The sequence below is a fragment of the Pleurodeles waltl genome, chromosome 5 (genome assembly GCF_031143425.1).
Source record: "Pleurodeles waltl isolate 20211129_DDA chromosome 5, aPleWal1.hap1.20221129, whole genome shotgun sequence".
NCBI classification, from domain to species: domain Eukaryota; kingdom Metazoa; phylum Chordata; class Amphibia; order Caudata; family Salamandridae; genus Pleurodeles; species Pleurodeles waltl.
In genome coordinates, this window is record NC_090444.1 from 363,317,159 (window position 1) to 363,337,709 (window position 20,551).

The window sequence follows — 20,551 nt, forward strand, 5'->3', positions numbered from 1 at the left end:
GTATCTGCAGGGTAGTAGTTTCGGGGGTGTTTGGGGAATCACTCTACCCACCGTCCCTTTTACAAATGTATTTTCTGGTTGATACCGGTGGTTTCAGTCGGATATGGTGGGGTGTCAGTCGAATTTCACCTGGAATCCAATGCACATAGATGATTGACACACTCGGTGTTTTAAGATATCACACGTTTTTCTTACGTGCGCACACATACACAAAGGCATCCAACTTGACAGAAGAGGTTCGTCCCACTGCTGGAGATGAAACCGTCATGAAAACAACGGATCCTGTTTGATGTGTGCACCGTGAGAAGAGGCAGGGTTGCTTAGTTCAAGTGCCGTTCCTGTCCCTGCAGTGACAACTGGCAGTGCGCTTTCATCATTCTTATCGAATGTTTGCAAAGGTCAAAGGGAGACGTAAACTGGAAGCCCCCCAGGGGGGTTATCAGTTGTCTGATATTCTAAGCTCTCCATCTTCTGATCCAAATCCAAGGGATTCCGTCAGTTCTTGGCTCCCTTGCGCGTGAGGTTAAAGTGTGACGTAAATAAAACAAATGTCGAGGAGTCAACAAGATGGAGGTGATGTCGGAAAGGAGACCAAAGCTTTGCAGAGGCTCAAGAAATCCCTGTCATCAATCAGCAAGGTGACATCAACTTTGTTGTCCAACCCTTTCAAAGCTTTAGCGAAATATGTCGTAGGAGTGAGTCTACCATACGCCTAACCTATGCACCTACTTCCCAACAAAATTAGGCTAGGACGGAAATTAAACAAAAAAAAATATGCAAGTGAAGTGAGCAGCGTTTGAAATGAGTGGTAAAAATACTTATTTGTTCTTATGGGACTAGCATTCAATTTTAAGAGCAAAAATGTGCTTACATATGGGAAATTGCACATATAGGCGACCTGCAAGAGCGCAGGCCTGCAAAACAGAAAACTTTATTGTTGCCATACATGCAATGCAAACAAAAAAGCAGATTGGAGGTACTGTACTAAGTTGAGTGATTTCCGCTAGCAATTATTGATATAAATAACTGATTTGTCTCGTGTGAAGTCATCCTATGAGAAACCAAAACTCAAGTCAACCCTTAGGATATCTGTAAGCAAATTCCATATGGAACAGGAGTCCCCTAAAGGTTTTTTTTTGTTTTTAGTGTTTGAGAGTGTCCTGTGGTCATAGTAACCCATAATCCTTTCCTGTAGGATTTCCTAGACTTCTTATAAGGAACTCATAGAAGGGTTCTAGGGAGCACAACAGAATACAATGAAAAACAGCACAACCCTTTCATCATTGCTTTTTAAAGTCATTGGTTACATATTTTCATAGTAAACATTCAAGGGATTTACACAGGTTTTTACCGCCCAAAGTCATTAAAATATTTGGGCACAGATTTATGCTAAAATCATGCAGTGCGGTGCCACTTTTGAAACGCAGGGATGAATATGGCACACCCCTGTGTTTACCCTTGCGCTGGCGCTGAATTAAGCTGACCACCCAGGCATCCTTGTTCCATAGTGTAATGGTGTCTGCGATTAGGGGATAGATTGTGTGCAGGAAAGTGTCCCTTCCTGCACATTAACAATCTATGATGACGATTTGGCATCTCTATGCAAAATACAGCACACATAGAGGTACCAAAGCGTCATTTTGGAAAAATTGTTTATGTGCGAGAAAGGAGACCTTCCTGCACATAAACAATCATCCATGGCACTTTGCTTCTTCTATGTGTGCTGCAGAATGAAGCACACATAGAAAAGTTCAAAAACAAGGAGGAATAAAAGCTATGCTAATGCCAAACCTGGCACTGCCACAGATTTATGATTTCTCGTAAATCTGTGGCAGCGTCAAAAGCAATGGGTGTTGCAGAGGAACGCCCCCTGCAACACCTACTGCACGCCCCTCTGACACAGAAAACTGAGTTGGAGGGGCCCATATTTACAAGGAGGCGTAACGTCACAAAAAGTGCCATTACGTCTCCTTGTAAATATGGAGCAGTGGTTAGCGTCACCAGAGCGACACGAAAAGTGACGCTCCAGTGGCGCTAGGGGCTCCTAAACATGCCCCTTACAGTTGAACAAATCATGAGTGTTTTGGAATTCAGATGGTTTCAGGGTTGCTAGAACTTTTGGTACAGGGGCTGAAACTGGAGGAGTCCTCATACTGTAGCCAAATCATTATTTCATAATTGAGCAATTTCAAATGGCAATAAAACAACTTACCAACTCCAAATAGTTTTGTGGCATTAAAGCTTTCAGTTCCTGCCAGCAGACTCACTTCTGTAGCAGCAGTTCTAAAGGTGTCTTCAATCCCTATGATACAAATTGAAAAGCACATTGAGATTAAAAGGAAAGAGGATAAGAAACTGATGATCAGGACCTAGAAAAATCCATAAGAAAAAAAGGGTCTGAAAGTTTTTCTGCACTGGCATAAATGCTCTGTTCCAAATGGCACTCAGTGGCGTCAATGAGGAAAAGTGGTAGAACCTACATTGACTTTTTTTTTTTGGTTGCCCTAACTTTTACCTCTACTGAATTTGACAAATCTGTGAATTTACTGCAAACGATGCACATTATTTTCTTAACTGCTTGTTGTAAAACTCCATACTAATAGTGCGATATTGTGTGCCTACCGAGCAGAAAAGGAGGCCTTCTTTCAGGATTTGTTGTTATCTATTTGTACCTGTCACAAATTGCATGTTTTTACAGTGGTTCCTCTCTCTTTTACTAGTGTTATATGTAAGTGGCAAAGCCACCTTTTTGTTCAGAGTAGGTTTCCACCTGCTAGAGTGAACCCCCTCCTATTTCCCCTCTTTCTTTGTCTCTGGCTGTGGTCTAGCAGTGCTCGGCCTTTGAAAGCACTGAACTGTGACTTGCTCGCACATAAACGGAGTCCAGGTCAACACCGTCTCGATCACAGAGATTCTAAAGGAACCCTGAACTGCATTATTCACTTCCCCAGTTGGGACCCGTTGCTAGTTTAGTACTGAAAACTGACCAGCTCAGGCTTCAGCCCACTGCTCTGCCCCACTTGTACCGAGTGTATATTGAAACAACAAGTTCCTAATGGGAAAGTCAGGTAGTTGTAATCAATGACAGACTATATATTGAGGAACAATATATGAAACCGCGAGTTGCTAATAAAAGAATAATAGCATCATTTAAACAGAGAAATCAATCTGAATTTTCTGACTGATTTGGCATTGTTCTTATGGCATTATTCTTCTATTAGCACCTTGCTGTTTCATTCATTGGTCCATAATATATTTTGTGCCATTGATTATTCATACCTTGCTTCTCCATCCATCAGGAACTGTATTATATTATTATATATATAAATATATATATATTTTTAAAAAATATATACTTTTTATTCATTTGTTCAAACAAGGTACAAACATTAAGCATGAAACAATTAACTTTTAAACAGGTAGGTACTACGCGCATTTCCAGCTGGGAGGACAGCTATTAGGAACTCTATTATATCTGAAGACCAGATAGCAGCGGTGCGTGTCCAGCTGAAAAACCAGCATAACACACAATCCACTCCTCTCTACTAGTACTCTGTAAACCACAATAATTGTTGGCATCAGAAGGGTGCCGGTTACATATGATATGAAGCTGAAGAGAAGAACAATCCGTTTCACAGCAACACCAGAGTGCGCGTCTCTCTCGTGTACCAGTAGAGAGGACAAAGCGTTTTTTTGTTTTGCCTATAACTTTGGCACTGTTTGCCAAATCTTCATAAAATTAGTATGACAGTCAGTTCAGCAGCTGTCTTGGAAGTTTCGGGGTGATTTGTCAGGCATGGGCCAAGAAAAAGGGCCCCCCGAAAACACTTTTCCCCCATTCTATGTCTATGGGATTTTTCACTTTTTTAGACATGGCTACAGACTGAACCGCAGAACGAATTTACACCAAATTTGCCAGAAAGCACCCTTTTTGTTACTTGGTGTAAATCCGTTCAGTAGTTTCAGAGTTATTAAAGGAAAAATAAATTTGTTTATCTAGAGGTGCGGATCCTCCTTGGATCCGGAGGAAAAGCAAGGCCTTGATTGGCTGGCCGCAACCAGACAGAAAAGCTACGGCCGCCACTTTATTTCTCACATTGGGTGCGGTGGATGGGGGAGGGAACAGAGAAACATATAAGGGGTCACTATAAATGTATCCTGACCCCATAGGACACATGGAGGGACCCCTCATGGGCAAAAAAAAAAAAAAAGTATATATAATATATAATATTTATATATATATATATATATATATATATACACACACACACACACTGGAAAGTAACTTTGGGCAACAAGTTATAGTTTTGTAACATAAGTCTAACTATAACTGGTGAATTTCTTTGGTTTTGTATCAGTAAAACATCAACCTAACTATAACATCCCTGTAAGCTTTTGATTTTTCAGTGAATACGTGTGTGTGTGTGTATATATTATATATACACTATATATCTTCACTGAAAAAACAAAGGTTACAGGGACGTTATAGCTAGGTTCTGAGGTGTGCTCTCTAGGCTTCCAACAGCCCAAGGAGGGGGGGTCTGTGCAGTCCCTCTCCATTATTTAAAAAAAGCTGCAGGGAGGTGGTGGTTCCCGGGGCTCATTTGAGCCCATGGAGGGGGGTCCGCGCGGCCCTCCTCCACAATAATTCTGAAGCCCCAAGGAGATGGTGGTTCCCCAGGGCTCTTAAGAGCCGACCCGTGCACCCACTCCTTTAATTTAATATACTGGCCCACCCGAGGGCTTTCTTTGAAAACAAGCGCGGGAGCCCATGCTTGGGTGTTTTTTTTTCTCCATTTTTGCAGCAAATTTATGAAGTTGCCACAAATTTATGGCAATTTTTTAAAATGCTTTTTTGCTTTGTGGGGACCCCAGGTCCAAGGATGGGGAGGGGGTTAGGGTATTTATAATCTGCCCCTTTTTATTTCGTTTTTATGTTTTTATTTGGGACTCAGCTGAGTCCGAGTCTCAAAATACGTGCCAACACTTCCTGGTTGAAGGGTTGGCAGCCAATCAGATCTTTGCACGAGGTCTGAAGGATTTGCAAATTAATCACGCACCTATAAATACAATTTTTGATTTTCTTTAAAATCTAGAAAACTACTGAATGGATTTACACCAGATAACAAAAAGTGTGCTTTCTGGATCAAGAGCTACCTTTCTGCCACATACAGTGTAATTCCGTCCAGCGGTCCGCACTGTAGTTGTGTCTAAAATCTCTATGGGAAGTAACATGGGAAAGCAATTTTTTGAGCCCCCCCCCCCTTTTTTTCTCGGCCCTGGCTCCACAGAACACCCCAAAACTTTCCATGCACAACAAGACCCAACTTGACACGTTTTCTGGAATGTTTCATGAAGATTTGTCAAACGGTGCCAAAGATATAGCCAAGTAAAAAACACTTTTCCTATTGAAACTAGGTCCTAACTATAACTACCTACTGGTAGAAATATATATATCACCTAGTGACGGTCGCCACTAGGTAGTTATAGTTAGGACCATGTTTCCATATAAAAATATCTTTGGTGCCGTTTGATGAATCTTCATGGAATTTTCCCAAAAAAGTGTTGCAGTGATTCTTGTTGCACATGAAACACTTTGCAGCGATCTGTCAAGCAGGGGGCGAGAAAAAGGGGGCGTCAAAAAGTTGTGTTTCCCATGTTAATAATTCCCATGGGACCTTTAGACACGACTAAAGCCCGAACCACTTGGCTGAATTACACCAAATTTGGCAGAAAGCTAGCTTTCGGTACACAGAATATGCTTTTACTTATTTGGTGTAAATCCATTCAGTAGTTTTTGAGAAATTAAAGGGAAAACAAAGTTGTATATCTCTGGCTGTGGTGCCCTGTGAGTACTTTGTGAATAACTTGTGAAATTCACATTTTTTTCACAAATACACATGCAAAAAGAAGCGTTGCAATTGGCTGACCCCAACCTGATTAGAAAGTTGCGGCCGTCATTTTATTTCACGGGACATGGACCCCGGGGGTGAAAATCCAAACTGAAAGTGGCATAAGAGGTTAAGATGAAGGTACCCTGACCTCCTGGATTTTAGGGGCAAATTGTGGGTTTAAAATAATTTTGTGTCACCATGCATGATATTTACAAATATTCGCAAATGTGAAATTTGTTTAAAGAAAAACCATAGACTTATACATGCACAAATTCATTTACTCATACATGCACTCAAAGAATCATTGACACACTCACTCAGACACTCATGCATCCACTCAGACTCAAACACCCACTTTCAGACCCACTAAAACACTCACGCACCCACTCACAGATCCACAGACACAGGCCCTGTGGCCAACCTGCGCTGTGCACAGCCAAAGGACGTGCATGGCACAGGGTTGGATGGTTATTAGGGCAGGCCAGGCCTGGTGACCAACCCCAGCCGTGCACGGCCAGAGGACATGCGTGCAAGTGGTTGGAATAACGTTTAGTAATTACAATTACTTACATTTTAAAAAACATAGAAATTCACTGAAAAAACCCAAAGGTTACAGGGACGTTATAGTTGGGTTCTGAATTCTGAATGAATGGCAAGGACACGAGTTATTGTTACCTTAGGGCGCAAGTTATAGTTACTTGAAAGAACTCAACTATAACTGCTGAATTCAGAAGTAAATTCAGAACGTAACTATAACGTCCCTGTAACCTTTTCTTTTTTAATTGAATATATATATATATATATATATATATATATATATATATATATATATATATATATATATATATATATAGATGGATAGATATATGTATATAGTTATTTAGTTATTTGACTGAAAAACAAAGGCTAAAGTGGCATTATGTTTAGGAAGTGTGACAATATCTTACTATACCAGGTCTGCCTTACTTTTGTGACATAAACCCAGGTCAAAGTGTTGTGATGGTATTGACTTTCCAATGAAAATGAGGGCTTGCAATGAAAAGTTGGACAAAATAACGCAAAGGAGTGCCATGTGCTACCTTGCATCAAGAGGTCGTTCCTTGGTTGGTACATGGGTGTTCCCATGCAACCACCCGGGGTTTTGACACAAATCTCTATCTACTAACATTGTTAGACAGGGATTTGTGCCAAAATAATACACCTCAGGGAGGCAGGCATAACCGGAGAACGTTTTACAACACTCCACATATTTTCAACTTTGCATGTGGGCTGCATTGCCCAGCACGACAGTGCAAGGGTGTGTGCTTTTGCACATAGCAGCCTAAAGTGCACTAGTGTAGGGAGAGAGGAAAACAGTGCCATACCTTAGTAGATATGATCTGGTTGCTGCACTGTGTTGCATGAAAAGTTGTTAATTGTGCCCTTTGGTGTGGGTTTTGAGATGTATGCAGATATAGAACCGAGCCCTATTATGTATATAGTGCGCTTCTGATTTCTGCAGATATCATATCCCTCAGTCACAGCAGACATTATGAACACAATGCCATGCATTCAGAGAGCCATTTTAGTGTTAAGAAATATTGTAACATTACTTCTGAGACTCCCATGCACATATTAAAGCACACACTTTAAAGACTACTCCTGCCTTTCTCTTACTCAAAAAGTTAATCATCTTGAATTGATGGAATCTGAATTTCTGTCTGTACAAGTTTACTCTGATCAATACGTTTTTCAGTGGTTAATCTGTACACTGAGATGCCTAATAAACAGAATATATTACCGTGTTATGTTAGGATTCCCTTACAGGCCATTAATCCCATAGCCGGCCAAGTACTTGGAAATAACAGCCTTTTAAAAACCAAAGAAGGCATATTTTGAAAAGAAAACATTTAGAGACCCAAACAAGTGCCGGTAAAAACTCCACATAAGTATTTTAAGGCAATGACAATCACTCCTGCCTAAAAGAGTTCCAAAATGTGGGAGTATTTACTAGCAGAAGTGATCCATAAAAGGGGTGCCCAAAATATAGATGTGCTTGGAAAATTCACAAGAAAGAACTCTTGCACACAGGGATATTCTGTTTTTGAGTGATGTGAGTGAGTGGAGCACAGGTTCAAAATCGTACAAGATACTCCTCGCTGGTGAGCATTACAGTACCCAAGTGTCGCATGCACAAAACAAAGCTTTTGAATCATATTTTTATTAAAAGGGCCGAGTTCCATATAATGAGTCAATGTTTTGTTTCTGCAGTCACAAATTTGTTTCCCTTGGATACTCCAATGTAAGTGTTCACCCTTGTACCTTTCTGCTAGCTACCCTTCACAGATTCAGGACTTTTCACACATACTACAGTGCATCGAAAGCGGTCTGCATAGGCAGACCTATGCACACACGGCACTTAGCTTAACCAAACAAATGTTAACAGCTGTGCGGGAGTGCCTGGTGAGTGGCCAGGAATGTCACTTAAAACGAAGGTGCCTGCAGAGGTTTATTTTTATTCGACTGAAGCAGAGAATGAAAGTCCGTATTCATTCCACTGAACTATTACTCATCGGCCAAATTGAGTGGCATAATGTGGCACCACAACCACCAAAAGAGCTCCAGTGATTTTTCATGCTTTTCCAGGGGTTTAAAGTGCCCTATAAATGCGATTGCTAAACAATACACTAGTTCACGTGGGAGGACATGGGAGGGAAGTGCTGCAGCACAATTAGCTTTAGGCACAGCTCAGCTTTTGAACAACATTTACTTTCAGCAATGGTAATACAGCATCAGTATGTTGTCCATCTTCTCAAGAAGCCAGTGTATGGTTTTGTGGGGAGGACAGCGGAGGGACAGTAATCACGGTGATGCATTCCAAAATCAGCACTGGGCCAGCCCTGAAGGCTTTGTTGAAGCTGGCAGACCCAGCGTTCACCAGACATAGCTGCCAAGTTCTTAAGTTGGCTTTCATGTAACAATTTCATGTTTTCAAAACATGCTTCTGTGTGATGTTTCCAGGATCATGTGTGACACTTGAGTGACAGTATTGCAAGCAAAGCAATTCTCTGAATCATAAGGTTAACTTAAGAATATTTTACCCTTTTGTGAAATAAAACATTCTAGAAATCAGTCAGAATTCACCAAATGTGCCCATGTAAGGTGTTTAAACCAGCCTCCTCACTTTACTAATATGACCTTTGTGAAAACCTTATTGGCAACATAACAACAATTGGCCTTATTTAACATTTGTCGGGCTTCCCCTTAGACGCAGATCTAATGACCTCCACCACCCTGGCAGATGACCATATGCCACAGAGATCTCTGCCTGCCTGACACTCTGTGCCTTTAGAGAAGCTGCCGCCAACAGTGGCTAATCTTAGAGGACTATAGCATTGTTGAGTTTTCGTCATGTTGTATGTGGCCACTTGCCAAATGTTTTTGTCTTTTATTAACAAACTCCCAAAGCGGGGCTTTGTTTTTGAAAATCAGAAAATTCTTGGTCCTGACATCTTGGGAATTTTCTCCCAGGATCTTAAGATAATTTTTATATTTTTTCTTGACAGGAATAGGACTATTTGCCTGATTCTGAATAGATTGGGTGAACAGGGAATACAATGGTTACTTATCAGTAGGAGTAGTTTTGCAGCTTTAAGAACTTTCTGGATTCACATGCTGTGCATTATTCCGCCATTTATTGGTTGGGTCTGAAACTGTCTCCTTGCAGTCTCTCTCTCTTTTTTTTCGCGTGGACATCCTTGACCATTTGGGGCTAAGCCGCTCCTTGTATGATTTGAGACACGTGTCACGGAAACCCTTCAACGTAGTCACCATCTTCAGATCTTGATCTTCTTTCCTTCTTGCCTTGCCGACTTGATAGGTTTGTTTCCTTCATCTCTTGTGCTTTTTTCCATGTTATCTTTGTAAATACATCTCTACTGCTGGAGGTATGTGGCTGTATGTGAATCCAGAAAATTCCTGAAGCTGCAAAAATACTCCTACTGGTAAGTAACCATTTAATTTTGCAGCATGTATCTTTTCTAGACTCACATGCTGTGCACTATTATTTAGCTGCATCGTGTCCAGTGCATGGGCTGTGTCCTTTAGAGTACTTACAAACAAATGTTTTAGCACTTTTTGTCCAACTTCTGCTTCCTTGTTGACCTAGATGTCCACACAGTGATGCCTTGAAAAAGTGTGTACTGATGACTGTGTGGCTGCTGCCTAGTTATCATCCAGTGCCATTTTTCCTAGGAAGGCAAGTGTTGCTCCCTTCTTCCTTGTTAAATCTGCCTGAGATCTTTCTTTAAGCATTGATCCTGCGGACATGTGACAATACTGTATTGTTTGCACTATCTATTTTGCAATAGTTCCCTTGGTGACAGGGGAGGCCTTCCTTGCATGTATGAAGGATACAAAGAACTATTCTCCTTTTTTGCTTTTATGTTTTCTAGGTAGTACATTTTTGCTCTTCGCACATCCAGTGTGTGGGGGGCCTTCTCTGACTTTGTCTTTGGATGCTGGAAAAAATCAGTAAGTGGATGGATTTGTTGACATGAAATTTTGATGCCACCTTTGGTATGTCCCTTGAGTTTGTTCCCAACACCACTTTGTTCCTCTCGGTAACCCTTGTTAGTGAGGCAATAGCAATAAGAAATGCTGTTTTCAGCATTAGAAACTTGAGTTTTCCATTTTGCATTGGTTTGAAAGATGAGGTAATTAGTTGAGTGAGCACTACATTCAGATTCTAGGTGGGCATGAGCGTGCTCCTTGAGGGCGAAATCTTTATTGCTCCCTCTAGAAACTGTTTCATCACTGGTGTGGTGAAGAAACTTCTACCTAGTATGCCACTTGTGAATGCAACAACGGCGACTAGATGAACCTTGATTGAGGCATAAGAGAGGTGCTTGTCTAATAAGTATGTCAGGTATCTAATGAGAGTAGCATCTTGTGCCCAGTTTCTCTGGTCTCCTTTCTTGCAGCACCACTGTACAAATCTCTTCCACTTTTTGCTATAAATTTTCTTGCTGTTTGTCGACTTGCTTCTTTCAGGATCTCCATAGCTTTCCTTGGTACGTTCAGGTGGCCAAACTATGTTTTCAGGAGCCATGCTGTCAAACTGAAGGTGTCTGGTTCCGGGTGCCACACCTGACCCTCCTGCATTGTCAGCAGGTCTCAGTGAATTGGAAGTCTTAAGAGCTGTCCTTGCGATATCTCCATGAGATCTGAGAACCATGTCTGTTGACTCCAGTGTGGAGTTATCAGGATTAGTGTGTAGGTTCTTGTCTGCACTTGTTTATCATCTGCGGCATCACTGGGAATGGGCTAGAAGTGTAAGTAAACCATCATCTATTTTATTAACAGGTCAGTCCCTATTGACGCTGAATGGTAGAACCTGGATGCATAATTTTGGCATTTCACGTTCTTGTTTGTTGGAAATAGGTCTACTTGTGGTGGTCCCCATCTCTGAAAGATTTGCATCAGTATTTCTTGCTTTAGTTCCCATTCTTGTGTGGTGTTTGCTTTTCTGCTATGTCCACTTCTGTGTTGAGTTCTCTAAGTAAGTGAATCGCTACCAACAATATCCTGTTCTCTATCTCTCAACTCCATATCTCCTAGGCCAATGTTGATCGTGTGATTTCGTCCCGCCTCATTAGTTAATGTAGAACATTGTTGTTGTGTTGTCCGTCTGAACTAGAACTGTCCTTCCGATGAGATGGTACAGGAAAGCTTTCATTGCTAGGAAGACCGTCTTCAGCTCCAGCACATTTATGTGGGATATGGTTTCTTCAGTGTTCCATTGGCTGCTGATGTTTAGTATTTTCATGTGAGCTCCCCATCCTATGTGGGTTGAGTCCATGATAATGTTCACTGAGCGAGTTAATAGTTTGAATGATTTTCCCACTGTGATATTGTGCAGGTTCCAACACCACATTTCCTTCTGAACCTTGTCTGTAGCAACCACTAGATCTTCCCAACTCCCAGTTGTCTTTGACTATTGTTATTGAAGCCATTCTTGTATTTGTTTCATGTGTAATCTTGTGTGCGGTACTAGGGGAATACAGGAGGCCATCATGCACATCACTTTCCTCACTGTCAGATGTTGCCCTTTACGGTAGAGGTGACCCTGCTCAACAATAACCTTGATCCACTGGTACCATCTTTGTGGTCTGTGAGTCTAAGATCGCTCCCAGAATCATTTTTCTCCTTTCTGGATTTTGTGATGATTTTTGGTAGTTGATGGAGAGTCCCAGACTATGTAGCTTCCATATGACCCTGTTGATGTTGCCCTTGCACTGGGTGAACATACGTGCTTTTACTAGCCAGTTGTCCAGGTATTGGTAGACGTCTATTCCACTTCATCTGAGATGTGCTGCTACAATGACTGTCACACTGCTGGACTTCTGAGTTTGAAGAACTGCTTTTCTGCAGTGCTGCCCTGCTGCCTCCTGCTCTCTGACCCTGCTGATGGAAAGCTGGACTCTGCCTGTAGCCCAGAGTCCTTCTGACAGAGGTCCCTTACAGGTCCAGAAGTGTCTGATTTGGTGTGGTCAGAGACCAAGTACTTATACCCAGTTGTGCCATTGAAGTGGAGGTGACTTCAAAGAGGGGTCTTTTGAAGTGCACAGAGGTTCTTTCTTCCTAGTCCTGGCTCCAGACTCACTGCAGTGGGTATTCAGACCTTTGTGTAGGGACATTACACGGGCCATTCAGGTGTAAGTGTCAGCTCCTCCCTTCCATCTTGTGAGCCTTCATGATGCACCTGGGCACTCAGACACACCTAATCTTCCTTTGTGTATTGCTGTCTAGAGGGAATGCACAATGTCAAGCTATCACGTACCCCAGATGTGTATTAGAGACAGGCTACAGGAACACAGAGCTTTAAGAACAGATAACACCAGCTGTCTAAGAATGGCATTTCTTAAATAGTAATGTTAAATCCAACTTTGCCAGCAAAGAGGATTTATCATTACCATTCCAATGATATGAAACATGACAGAGCTACACATTCTCAATCAGGAATTGCAGCTTAAAAATGTAAAAAGGAATTCCCAATTTTCACCCATCAGAAATGTAGGCTTCATAGTAGTGAAAAACGAATGTAGGTGTTTTTCACAACTAGGACATGCAAAACTGTCCAAAAAAAAAGTGCATGTCCTACCTTTTACTTACACAGCACCCTGTTGATTGTGTTAACTATGGCTTCCCTTATGGGTGATGTATGTCTGATAAAAGGGGAGTTAAGGCTTGGCAAGAAGTTTTAAATGACACGTCGACAGGGCAGTGTAACTGCACATACAGGTCCTGTAATGCATTCTGTAGCACACATAGAAAGAGGAAAATGGCTCTAAGTATTGTTTTTTGTACCAAATGGTGTCACTTCCTGCACAAATACAATCCTGCATGCAACGTAGAACTCCCTTGCACCATAGTGCAAGGGTGCCTGTTTTGCTGCTAGGCTGCCTAAAGGGTACCAGCGCAAAGGGAAAGGACAGGAATGCACTGTGTTGGATAATTACGGCACATTCCTGCTCTTTCCTTGTAACGCAGAGCACCGTAGCATGGTTACTTGCTGACCTCCCCCGCACCACAAAGCCCATAAATATGGGCCTGGGTTGGCTTCCAGGGGTACTCTATAGTTGCCTCAAATGGAGCGTGATTGACAGCAAAAGAACATGGTGGTGGCTGTAGAAATCAATCAGAAGAATATGGGATGAAGTAAAACAATGAGTGCCCACTCTCATGCCCAACAGAAATGTGTTGAGAATGTTGAATTTGACTGCACAGGCTAACAATGAATCATCCTTTGCAACAACTCACAGCCACCACATTTTAAGAGCTGTGGTTTTATTAATGTGCTCCAGAGAGAGAGAAAGCGACTTGACAAACATAAAAACGACTTGACAAACATAAAAACGGCAGCAGCACACCCTCCAAAAGAAGCTGTCTATATCTACTGGATATTCATTAATTATTACTTTAAAGATAAAGTAAATTGTTGATTTTGTGAACCCCCTAAAACCTGGGCCTTGTATTATTGTAAGCACTGAAAGCTCCTCTTTCTGTGCTGTACATGTAAATTGTTTCACTGTCAGTATGGGTTAGTTTGTTGTGCCACAGCAAGCTCGCTTCAATTACATTGGATAACTCGTAGCAAACTTAAAAAGCAGTTTTTATTATTTGCATTGGAAGCCTCCATTTTAGGAAAGGACCCATTTATCCTTATAACTGTAGTGAACTTGGACGGCCACGATGCACAGAGAGAGTGCGGCAGAGTGCCACTGATGGTGGTTCTCTGCTCCCTGGATACACGCTGCAGTTACACAGCAGATGCTCGCTGGTGCTCAGTAGCCACTTTCTGCTACTGTACTCTGTGACTGAGCAGTGGATTGATCAACTGTGATGCAGGAGGCTGACTACATTGCCAATTATCACTGTAAAATGTAAACCTAGGCAAACTTTGACTGTATTGATACAAAATGTCAAAGACCGTGCGAACAAGCACTGGGTGAAGGAAGCTTACCCAAACCCCCACCTATGTATTTTTTGTGTGAATTATAGAATGATTAACAGCTAAAGCAATCTGTAGCCAGATCTAAAAATGTGTGTCAAATGTGGCTCTATTAAAATAATTGTTTTTTAATGCAATGAAATAACTATTCCTTTCTGAACTTGCCTGGACAGTTTGGCATGTCACACGTCCTAGACTCCGTGGCTGTGCAAGCATATCCACAGGATCTTGTACGCTTCTGGGTGCCACTTCCACAGGACACACTGCACATGGACCATTGGCTCCAGTCTCCCTCACCATCCATGTAATCTGTGGCCAGGAAAGGCAATGGGTAGAGAAAGGAAATACACTGTTATGAATCAGAAATGGAAAAAACATGAAATTCCTTAACTTAAGTCTTGAATGTGTTCCCTAGATTTGGTATGAAGACACTTTTCATGTATTTTTTCATGTAATTGTGCATATGTCTGCAGAAAAGTAAAACATTTTAGCTAAAATCTGGTTTTAACATAGAAGTGGAAAATCTCTAAAATTCTGAGGAAAAAATGTCTCATTGATAAGCATTACAGCAAAGGCCATATATTTTGCCAGGTGCATCTCACTGCTTGCAATTAACATGTTTGTGCAGTTAGTTTAATAGACCTCAGGCAAAGGGAATTTTCTCACAGCAATTTGACATTACTGAAGAATTTTTTTAATATTGTATCTGTAATATAACTATGAGTGTGAACCAGTTAATTCATTTTTAAGCACCCCGCTTCCAACATGTAGTCATCATTACATTCAGCACTCAAAATGCAGCGCCTAGATACCCTCACGGGTGACAAGCAACACTCTACAAATCCACCTTACATTACATTACAATACTTCCTTCAGTTTATGCCTTGCTGTACCTGGGGTCTTATGGTCCTTAAAAAATGAAATAATTTGGAAGCTATGCTCATGCATTGTCTTATTGACATAGCAGAAAGTATACAGCACCAATGTCTCAAAGGAACAGCTAACAAAGGAGACACTAACCTCACATCTTAAATCAACAGACTAGTCAATCAACCTTTTGATGCTTGGAAGTTTGAGAAAATAAAATGATGCAATTTCAGTGAAATAACAATGCAGTGTTTAAGTCATAATAGGAGAACACATTTAACTTGAATATGCAAAGCACTCTTCTTCGGAGTAGAGCAGATTTGATGTAAATTGCTGCAGCATTTTCCTGTCTCAAAATCCCCTTAAAAGTTCACTGCCAAAGTGAAGAGGTAGGGGTGAATAATATCAGGCTTTCACCTTGTTTAAATCTCGCATACAGACAACTTTTAAGTGTCTGTTGTTGAAAGGCCTCTTGTGGTTGTTATAGAGAACGTAGAAAAGAGAGAAGGCCTCCCCATGCTAATACAACCATGAGCAGAAAGAAGTGTAGAAATATATGTGGTCAAGAAAAAACACAAGACCAAGCTGTTTAGAATACCAGAATAGAGAGCAAGAATTGATTGGGGGCTTGGAGGAAGCAGACACGAGTTCTACTATGTAGAGGAATATAATTTGTAGACACTGCATAAATGGAAGGTCACAGTATGCACCACAGGCAAGCAGTACAACTGCACATCTCTGAGAAAATATGTAGCTAAAAGTAAACACAAAGGAACAAGATAAGCAAGTGGTTAGACACTGCAGAACAAGAGATGAGTAAGGAGGAAAGCACTGATATGCTTCAAAGCACGAGACAGTATTTAACCGGGTTAATGTACACACTCACTATTACTAAAGAAGGCTCCCACAAGGCTATTGTGTGTCCGAGTATCTTTAACAGGACAGTGAAAAAGGATTTAGCAAATGTAAAATGCAAAAGCACCCTTTTACAATATGATGACATTTTTGGTATGTAGCCCCACCGAAAACATATGTGAGATGATACTATTGGTCTCCTTTGCATGCTGACAGAAAAGGGATACAATGTCGAGAAAGAACACTATTTAGGTAATATTCAAAGACGGGAGGATGGTGACACCTTACAGACACAGAGCAGGAAGCATCAGAAACATGCCCAAGCCCACCACCATAAAACAAATGCAGCAGTTACTAGGACTCTGTAATTATGGGAGATAGATTTGATTGTGCCACCTGGACTGCACCACTTCTGACTGCTCTACAGGAGACCCATACCAATGAGAACAAAATAAAACTGGATTGATGAAAGAGAGACAGCATTTCAGGAGTTAAACAAAGCAATCACAAATGCTCCAGTGTTAGGTACACCTGACTACATCAATAGATTATACCTCGTCTGTCATTGTAATGGAATGCCAATGATGGCAGTACTGACTCAAAAGCCATCCATGGGATGCAAGACAATTTTCTACTACAGTGGGCTGCTAGCTTCTGTCCTGAAATGTCACTACCCATGTAAGCAAGAGCTGGCTACAGCGGCATTTGCAGTCTAGAAATGCATCACCATATTTATAGGATCACCTTTAACACTGTATATGAAGTAGTACTCTCAGTACCACACTGCAAGTGGTTCGTTGTCACAGTTAATCTAGCGACATTCTTTGCACACCAAGTTACTGAAGATGAACAAGTATGTGACTGTGCTAATTTCATATTAAATGAAGGAAGTAACGTAGGTGAAGATCCCATCCCAGGGAGCATGTTGCTCTTTGTTGATGGGTCCTCTTTCATAGATCAGGAAACTGGGATTAGAAATTCTGGAGCAGCAGCTGTGAAAGCTGAACAGCAGGGATTGTCTGATACATTACAAATTATTAGTCAGATGCAACTACCTTCTCACTTTTCAGCACAGGCTGCAGAATTAGTGGCTAATATTGAAGCATTACAGTGAGCCGAGGGACTAGAGGTCATGTATTTACTCATATTCAACATATGTCACCACCACTGTACATTCTAGCATTCACAGATGGGAAAGAAGGAGGATTTCCTCAATCTGATGGTTCCCCTGTGAAGCTAAAAAATTTATTGGCACAATTAATAAAAGCTCTAACTCTTCCATCTAAATCAGAAGTGGTAAAGTGAGCAGAGCACACCAATCAGCAAGACTTTATCTCCAGGGGTAACACTGGCAGATTGGGCAACAAAAGAAGCAGCTAAAGTATCCCCAAATTTTAATGAATAAGATGAACTCACATTAGGTATGATAACAAGCAGGCAACAGGATGCTACTGAATTACCAACCCCCAAATACATAAACAGCAAAATTACAGTTACGCAATTTACAAGAACAAGCATTACTTCATGAATGGGAGCTGTGGGAACAGCGAGGCTGCATGCAGTCACCAACAGATTTCATTTACAAGCAAGAGAGCACAGGCAAGCCAGCAATGCCACAAGTTGTGTTGTACATGGGTCTATAGCAACTATATCTCCCAGTACACCACAAAGTAGTATCTTCTTGCTACATTACAGGTAGATTGCTTTATTCCACAACTATCTGAAATGATCACTATGTACATAGTAGAATGTGCAGTATGGCAACAATATAGTCATAAGCCTACATTAAAAGTGATCACCTCAACAATACCATGCCCAACAGGTCCATTTAAAAAAAATTACATTTAGACTCTGTTGACATGATTGAGAGATGTAACAATTACAGGTACCTCAGAGTAGTTGTCCATTTTCAAGATGGATTGAGGCAGGACCACGTGTACACAATGATGCTAAAGCAGCAACCACTTTTTTTTAAATAAAGGAAGTAATACCAGGGATTCCAGAAGTGATCCGCTCAGATAATGGAACACACTTTGTTAATGCAACATTCCAGCACACTTGTCCCTCCGTAGGAATAAAACATAAGTTGCCATCTGCTTATCACCCCCAAATTAACCGTATTTTGGAGCACCTCAATGGCCTCCTAAAAATAAAATAAGCAAACTGTGTGCTATGTTGCAAAAGAAGTGGCAGTATTGCCTACCCCTAGCTTTATATGCCCTCAGAAATCACCAGGAAGCGACCACCATTTGACACCATATCAAATAGTGATAGTGACAGAACGTCCCATGCCCACAACCTTAACAAAAGCGTGGCAAAAGGCAGGTGCCCATAAGACAGCTGGGGTTTTGGGGGATGAAGTGAGTTATAATTTATCTCAGTTAATGAACTCTGACAAGTTCTTCTCTAAACAGGCATTGCAAAAGGAGAAGAGCACCACCGCAGTTCAGCAGACTAGTCTGATAACCGATGGCCAAATAGTGTACATCCACAATCTTCTAAGAAAATGGAGGGACCAGAAGTTTGAAGACGCCTTTCTCAGTGACGTGCTCTCCCACCGCAGTGAAAGTGAATGACAGAAAACCATTGATACACCAGTTGGGCACTCAACTGGACCCTGCTTTGTGTCAGGCATCTCCATCACAGGAGGCAGAATTTGAGGAGGAAAGAGAGAAACAAGAGTCTCCCTTTTTTTTGTTGACTCTGGTAGAGGACAGTTAAGTATTTCTGTTTTTTTTAATGCCTTCTTATGCTGGCGGCTGCATTACAATGGCATTTTAACTTATGCATGACACTATGTCAGCATACCCAAGCACAAAAATATTTCCCACTGTATTCATGCTAGCTTATTAGATAATATGTGGTACCAACATATGACGGAGATAGGCATGCAGACTTCTAATGAATCATGTTTTGTTTGTTCATTGATTCCACAGGCCACCGACTCAGATGGGTTACACTTCTCTAAGGAGGTACCTTCAAATATTACCTTTTGTCTATTACACTTTTTCCTTTGCAGAATACAAACACAGATGCAACACCTGCAGGTAAAGTAGGGAACATTTCATGTAAACAGCACGCAATATGAGAAAGCGTTAGAAGATATATTGAACGTCCTAACAGAACGCAAAGAACTAGTAGTAAAGCCAGACGCAATGGCCAAGACAGGATTTATGAGGTACAAGGATGAAACGTGGAGAGCTAAAATATAGCAAAAGGGATATTTAGGGGTATCCCAACCTACACGTTTCTGTAAGAATTACTCCGCTACACCTCAGCACCACGATTGTCAAGAGAGGCCATATTTCTGAGTGAAGGGATCAGTATACGTTAATGGTCACTGGATCCATGGCACCACATTTGGATGCAGGGCCTTTTCTTTTTGGAGGGAAAACCAGATTGACCACAGTACATGACAGAAACATCAGGCAGTGTGGGATGAGAACATATCTTGATTAACTTGGGTAGAAACACCTACAACTCTTCGAGCAGGGAGAAAACCCATTATTTTTTCTTTATGTTTCAGGGGGAATGGAACTGTCCCAGTGGGGAACAACATCAATTGGATTACCATAATGTACAACGCTGACATGCAATGAGGCACCTCCAGCCTAATGGAATACTATTGGCATTGTGGAGAGTGGCTGTAAACGTGACTTCCTTTAGGTTGGAGTGGTCTCTGTTCTTTTGTCACCATGCTCCCCTCCCACCCTTGGTGATTACAGGAGTTGCCATTTCAAAGCTACATGACCATCCCATGAGCCATCCAACTACCTTTCTCAATAAAGTATATACTTGTCCATGGGACAGGTTGCTTCTTAAATCTACTTGTCGTGTAAGAAAATCTACTAGTCCCTTTGGTGCCATGTAGTGTGGTGACAAATTATGGCAGCAATCGAATTATGTAAGAGATCTGATAACAACCTCTCTGATTATGCTAAGGCTAATACTATAGCGGGCTTGAATACTAGAAATTTCAAGCCCTACTGTAGCAATTTCCTTATATTGCCACCTTTCTGCAAATCTACATAATGGGGCTGGAGGAAGCAATATGCAAGAGTTCCAGGGCTGGAATGCCTTTTAGTCTTTGCAAACCTACTAACTTGCATGTTTTAAGGATTTTCACACGCTCTTCCCTCATCTTTTCCCATACTGGGAAAGTCTGATAGTTTACTCCTGACAAGGACAGAAGCAAACGTTCTTCTGGGGTTGGGAACGAAGTACTTGGACAGAAAGTGAACTTGTAAAAGCTCAATAGATTTTAGCATGAGCAAATCTACACATACATATTTTCTTGTGTTAAAATAAAGCTCACAAATATTTTCTAGGAGTACGATTTCCTGGTCTACTTCTGTAAATTATTGTGAATTCATGGGTGCACTTTTGTGATTTCTTTAAGAATTGGGCCCACAATTAGGTCTAGCCTTAAACAAAGCATTTTGTT

At 41.3% G+C, this 20,551-nt stretch overlaps 1 protein-coding gene across 1 annotated transcript in view; it reads right to left on the reverse strand.

The window, feature by feature from the left end:
• ISM1 (isthmin 1) overlaps nt 1-20,551 on the reverse strand; it is a 159,044-nt gene that overhangs the window by 7,397 nt on the left and 131,096 nt on the right. The window contains exons 4-5 of the mRNA XM_069234109.1: nt 14,551-14,694; nt 2,213-2,302 (exon numbers count right to left, since the gene is read on the reverse strand). Coding sequence (XP_069090210.1) covers nt 2,213-2,302; nt 14,551-14,694 — 234 coding nt within the window. The remainder of the gene's footprint in view (nt 1-2,212; nt 2,303-14,550; nt 14,695-20,551) is intronic.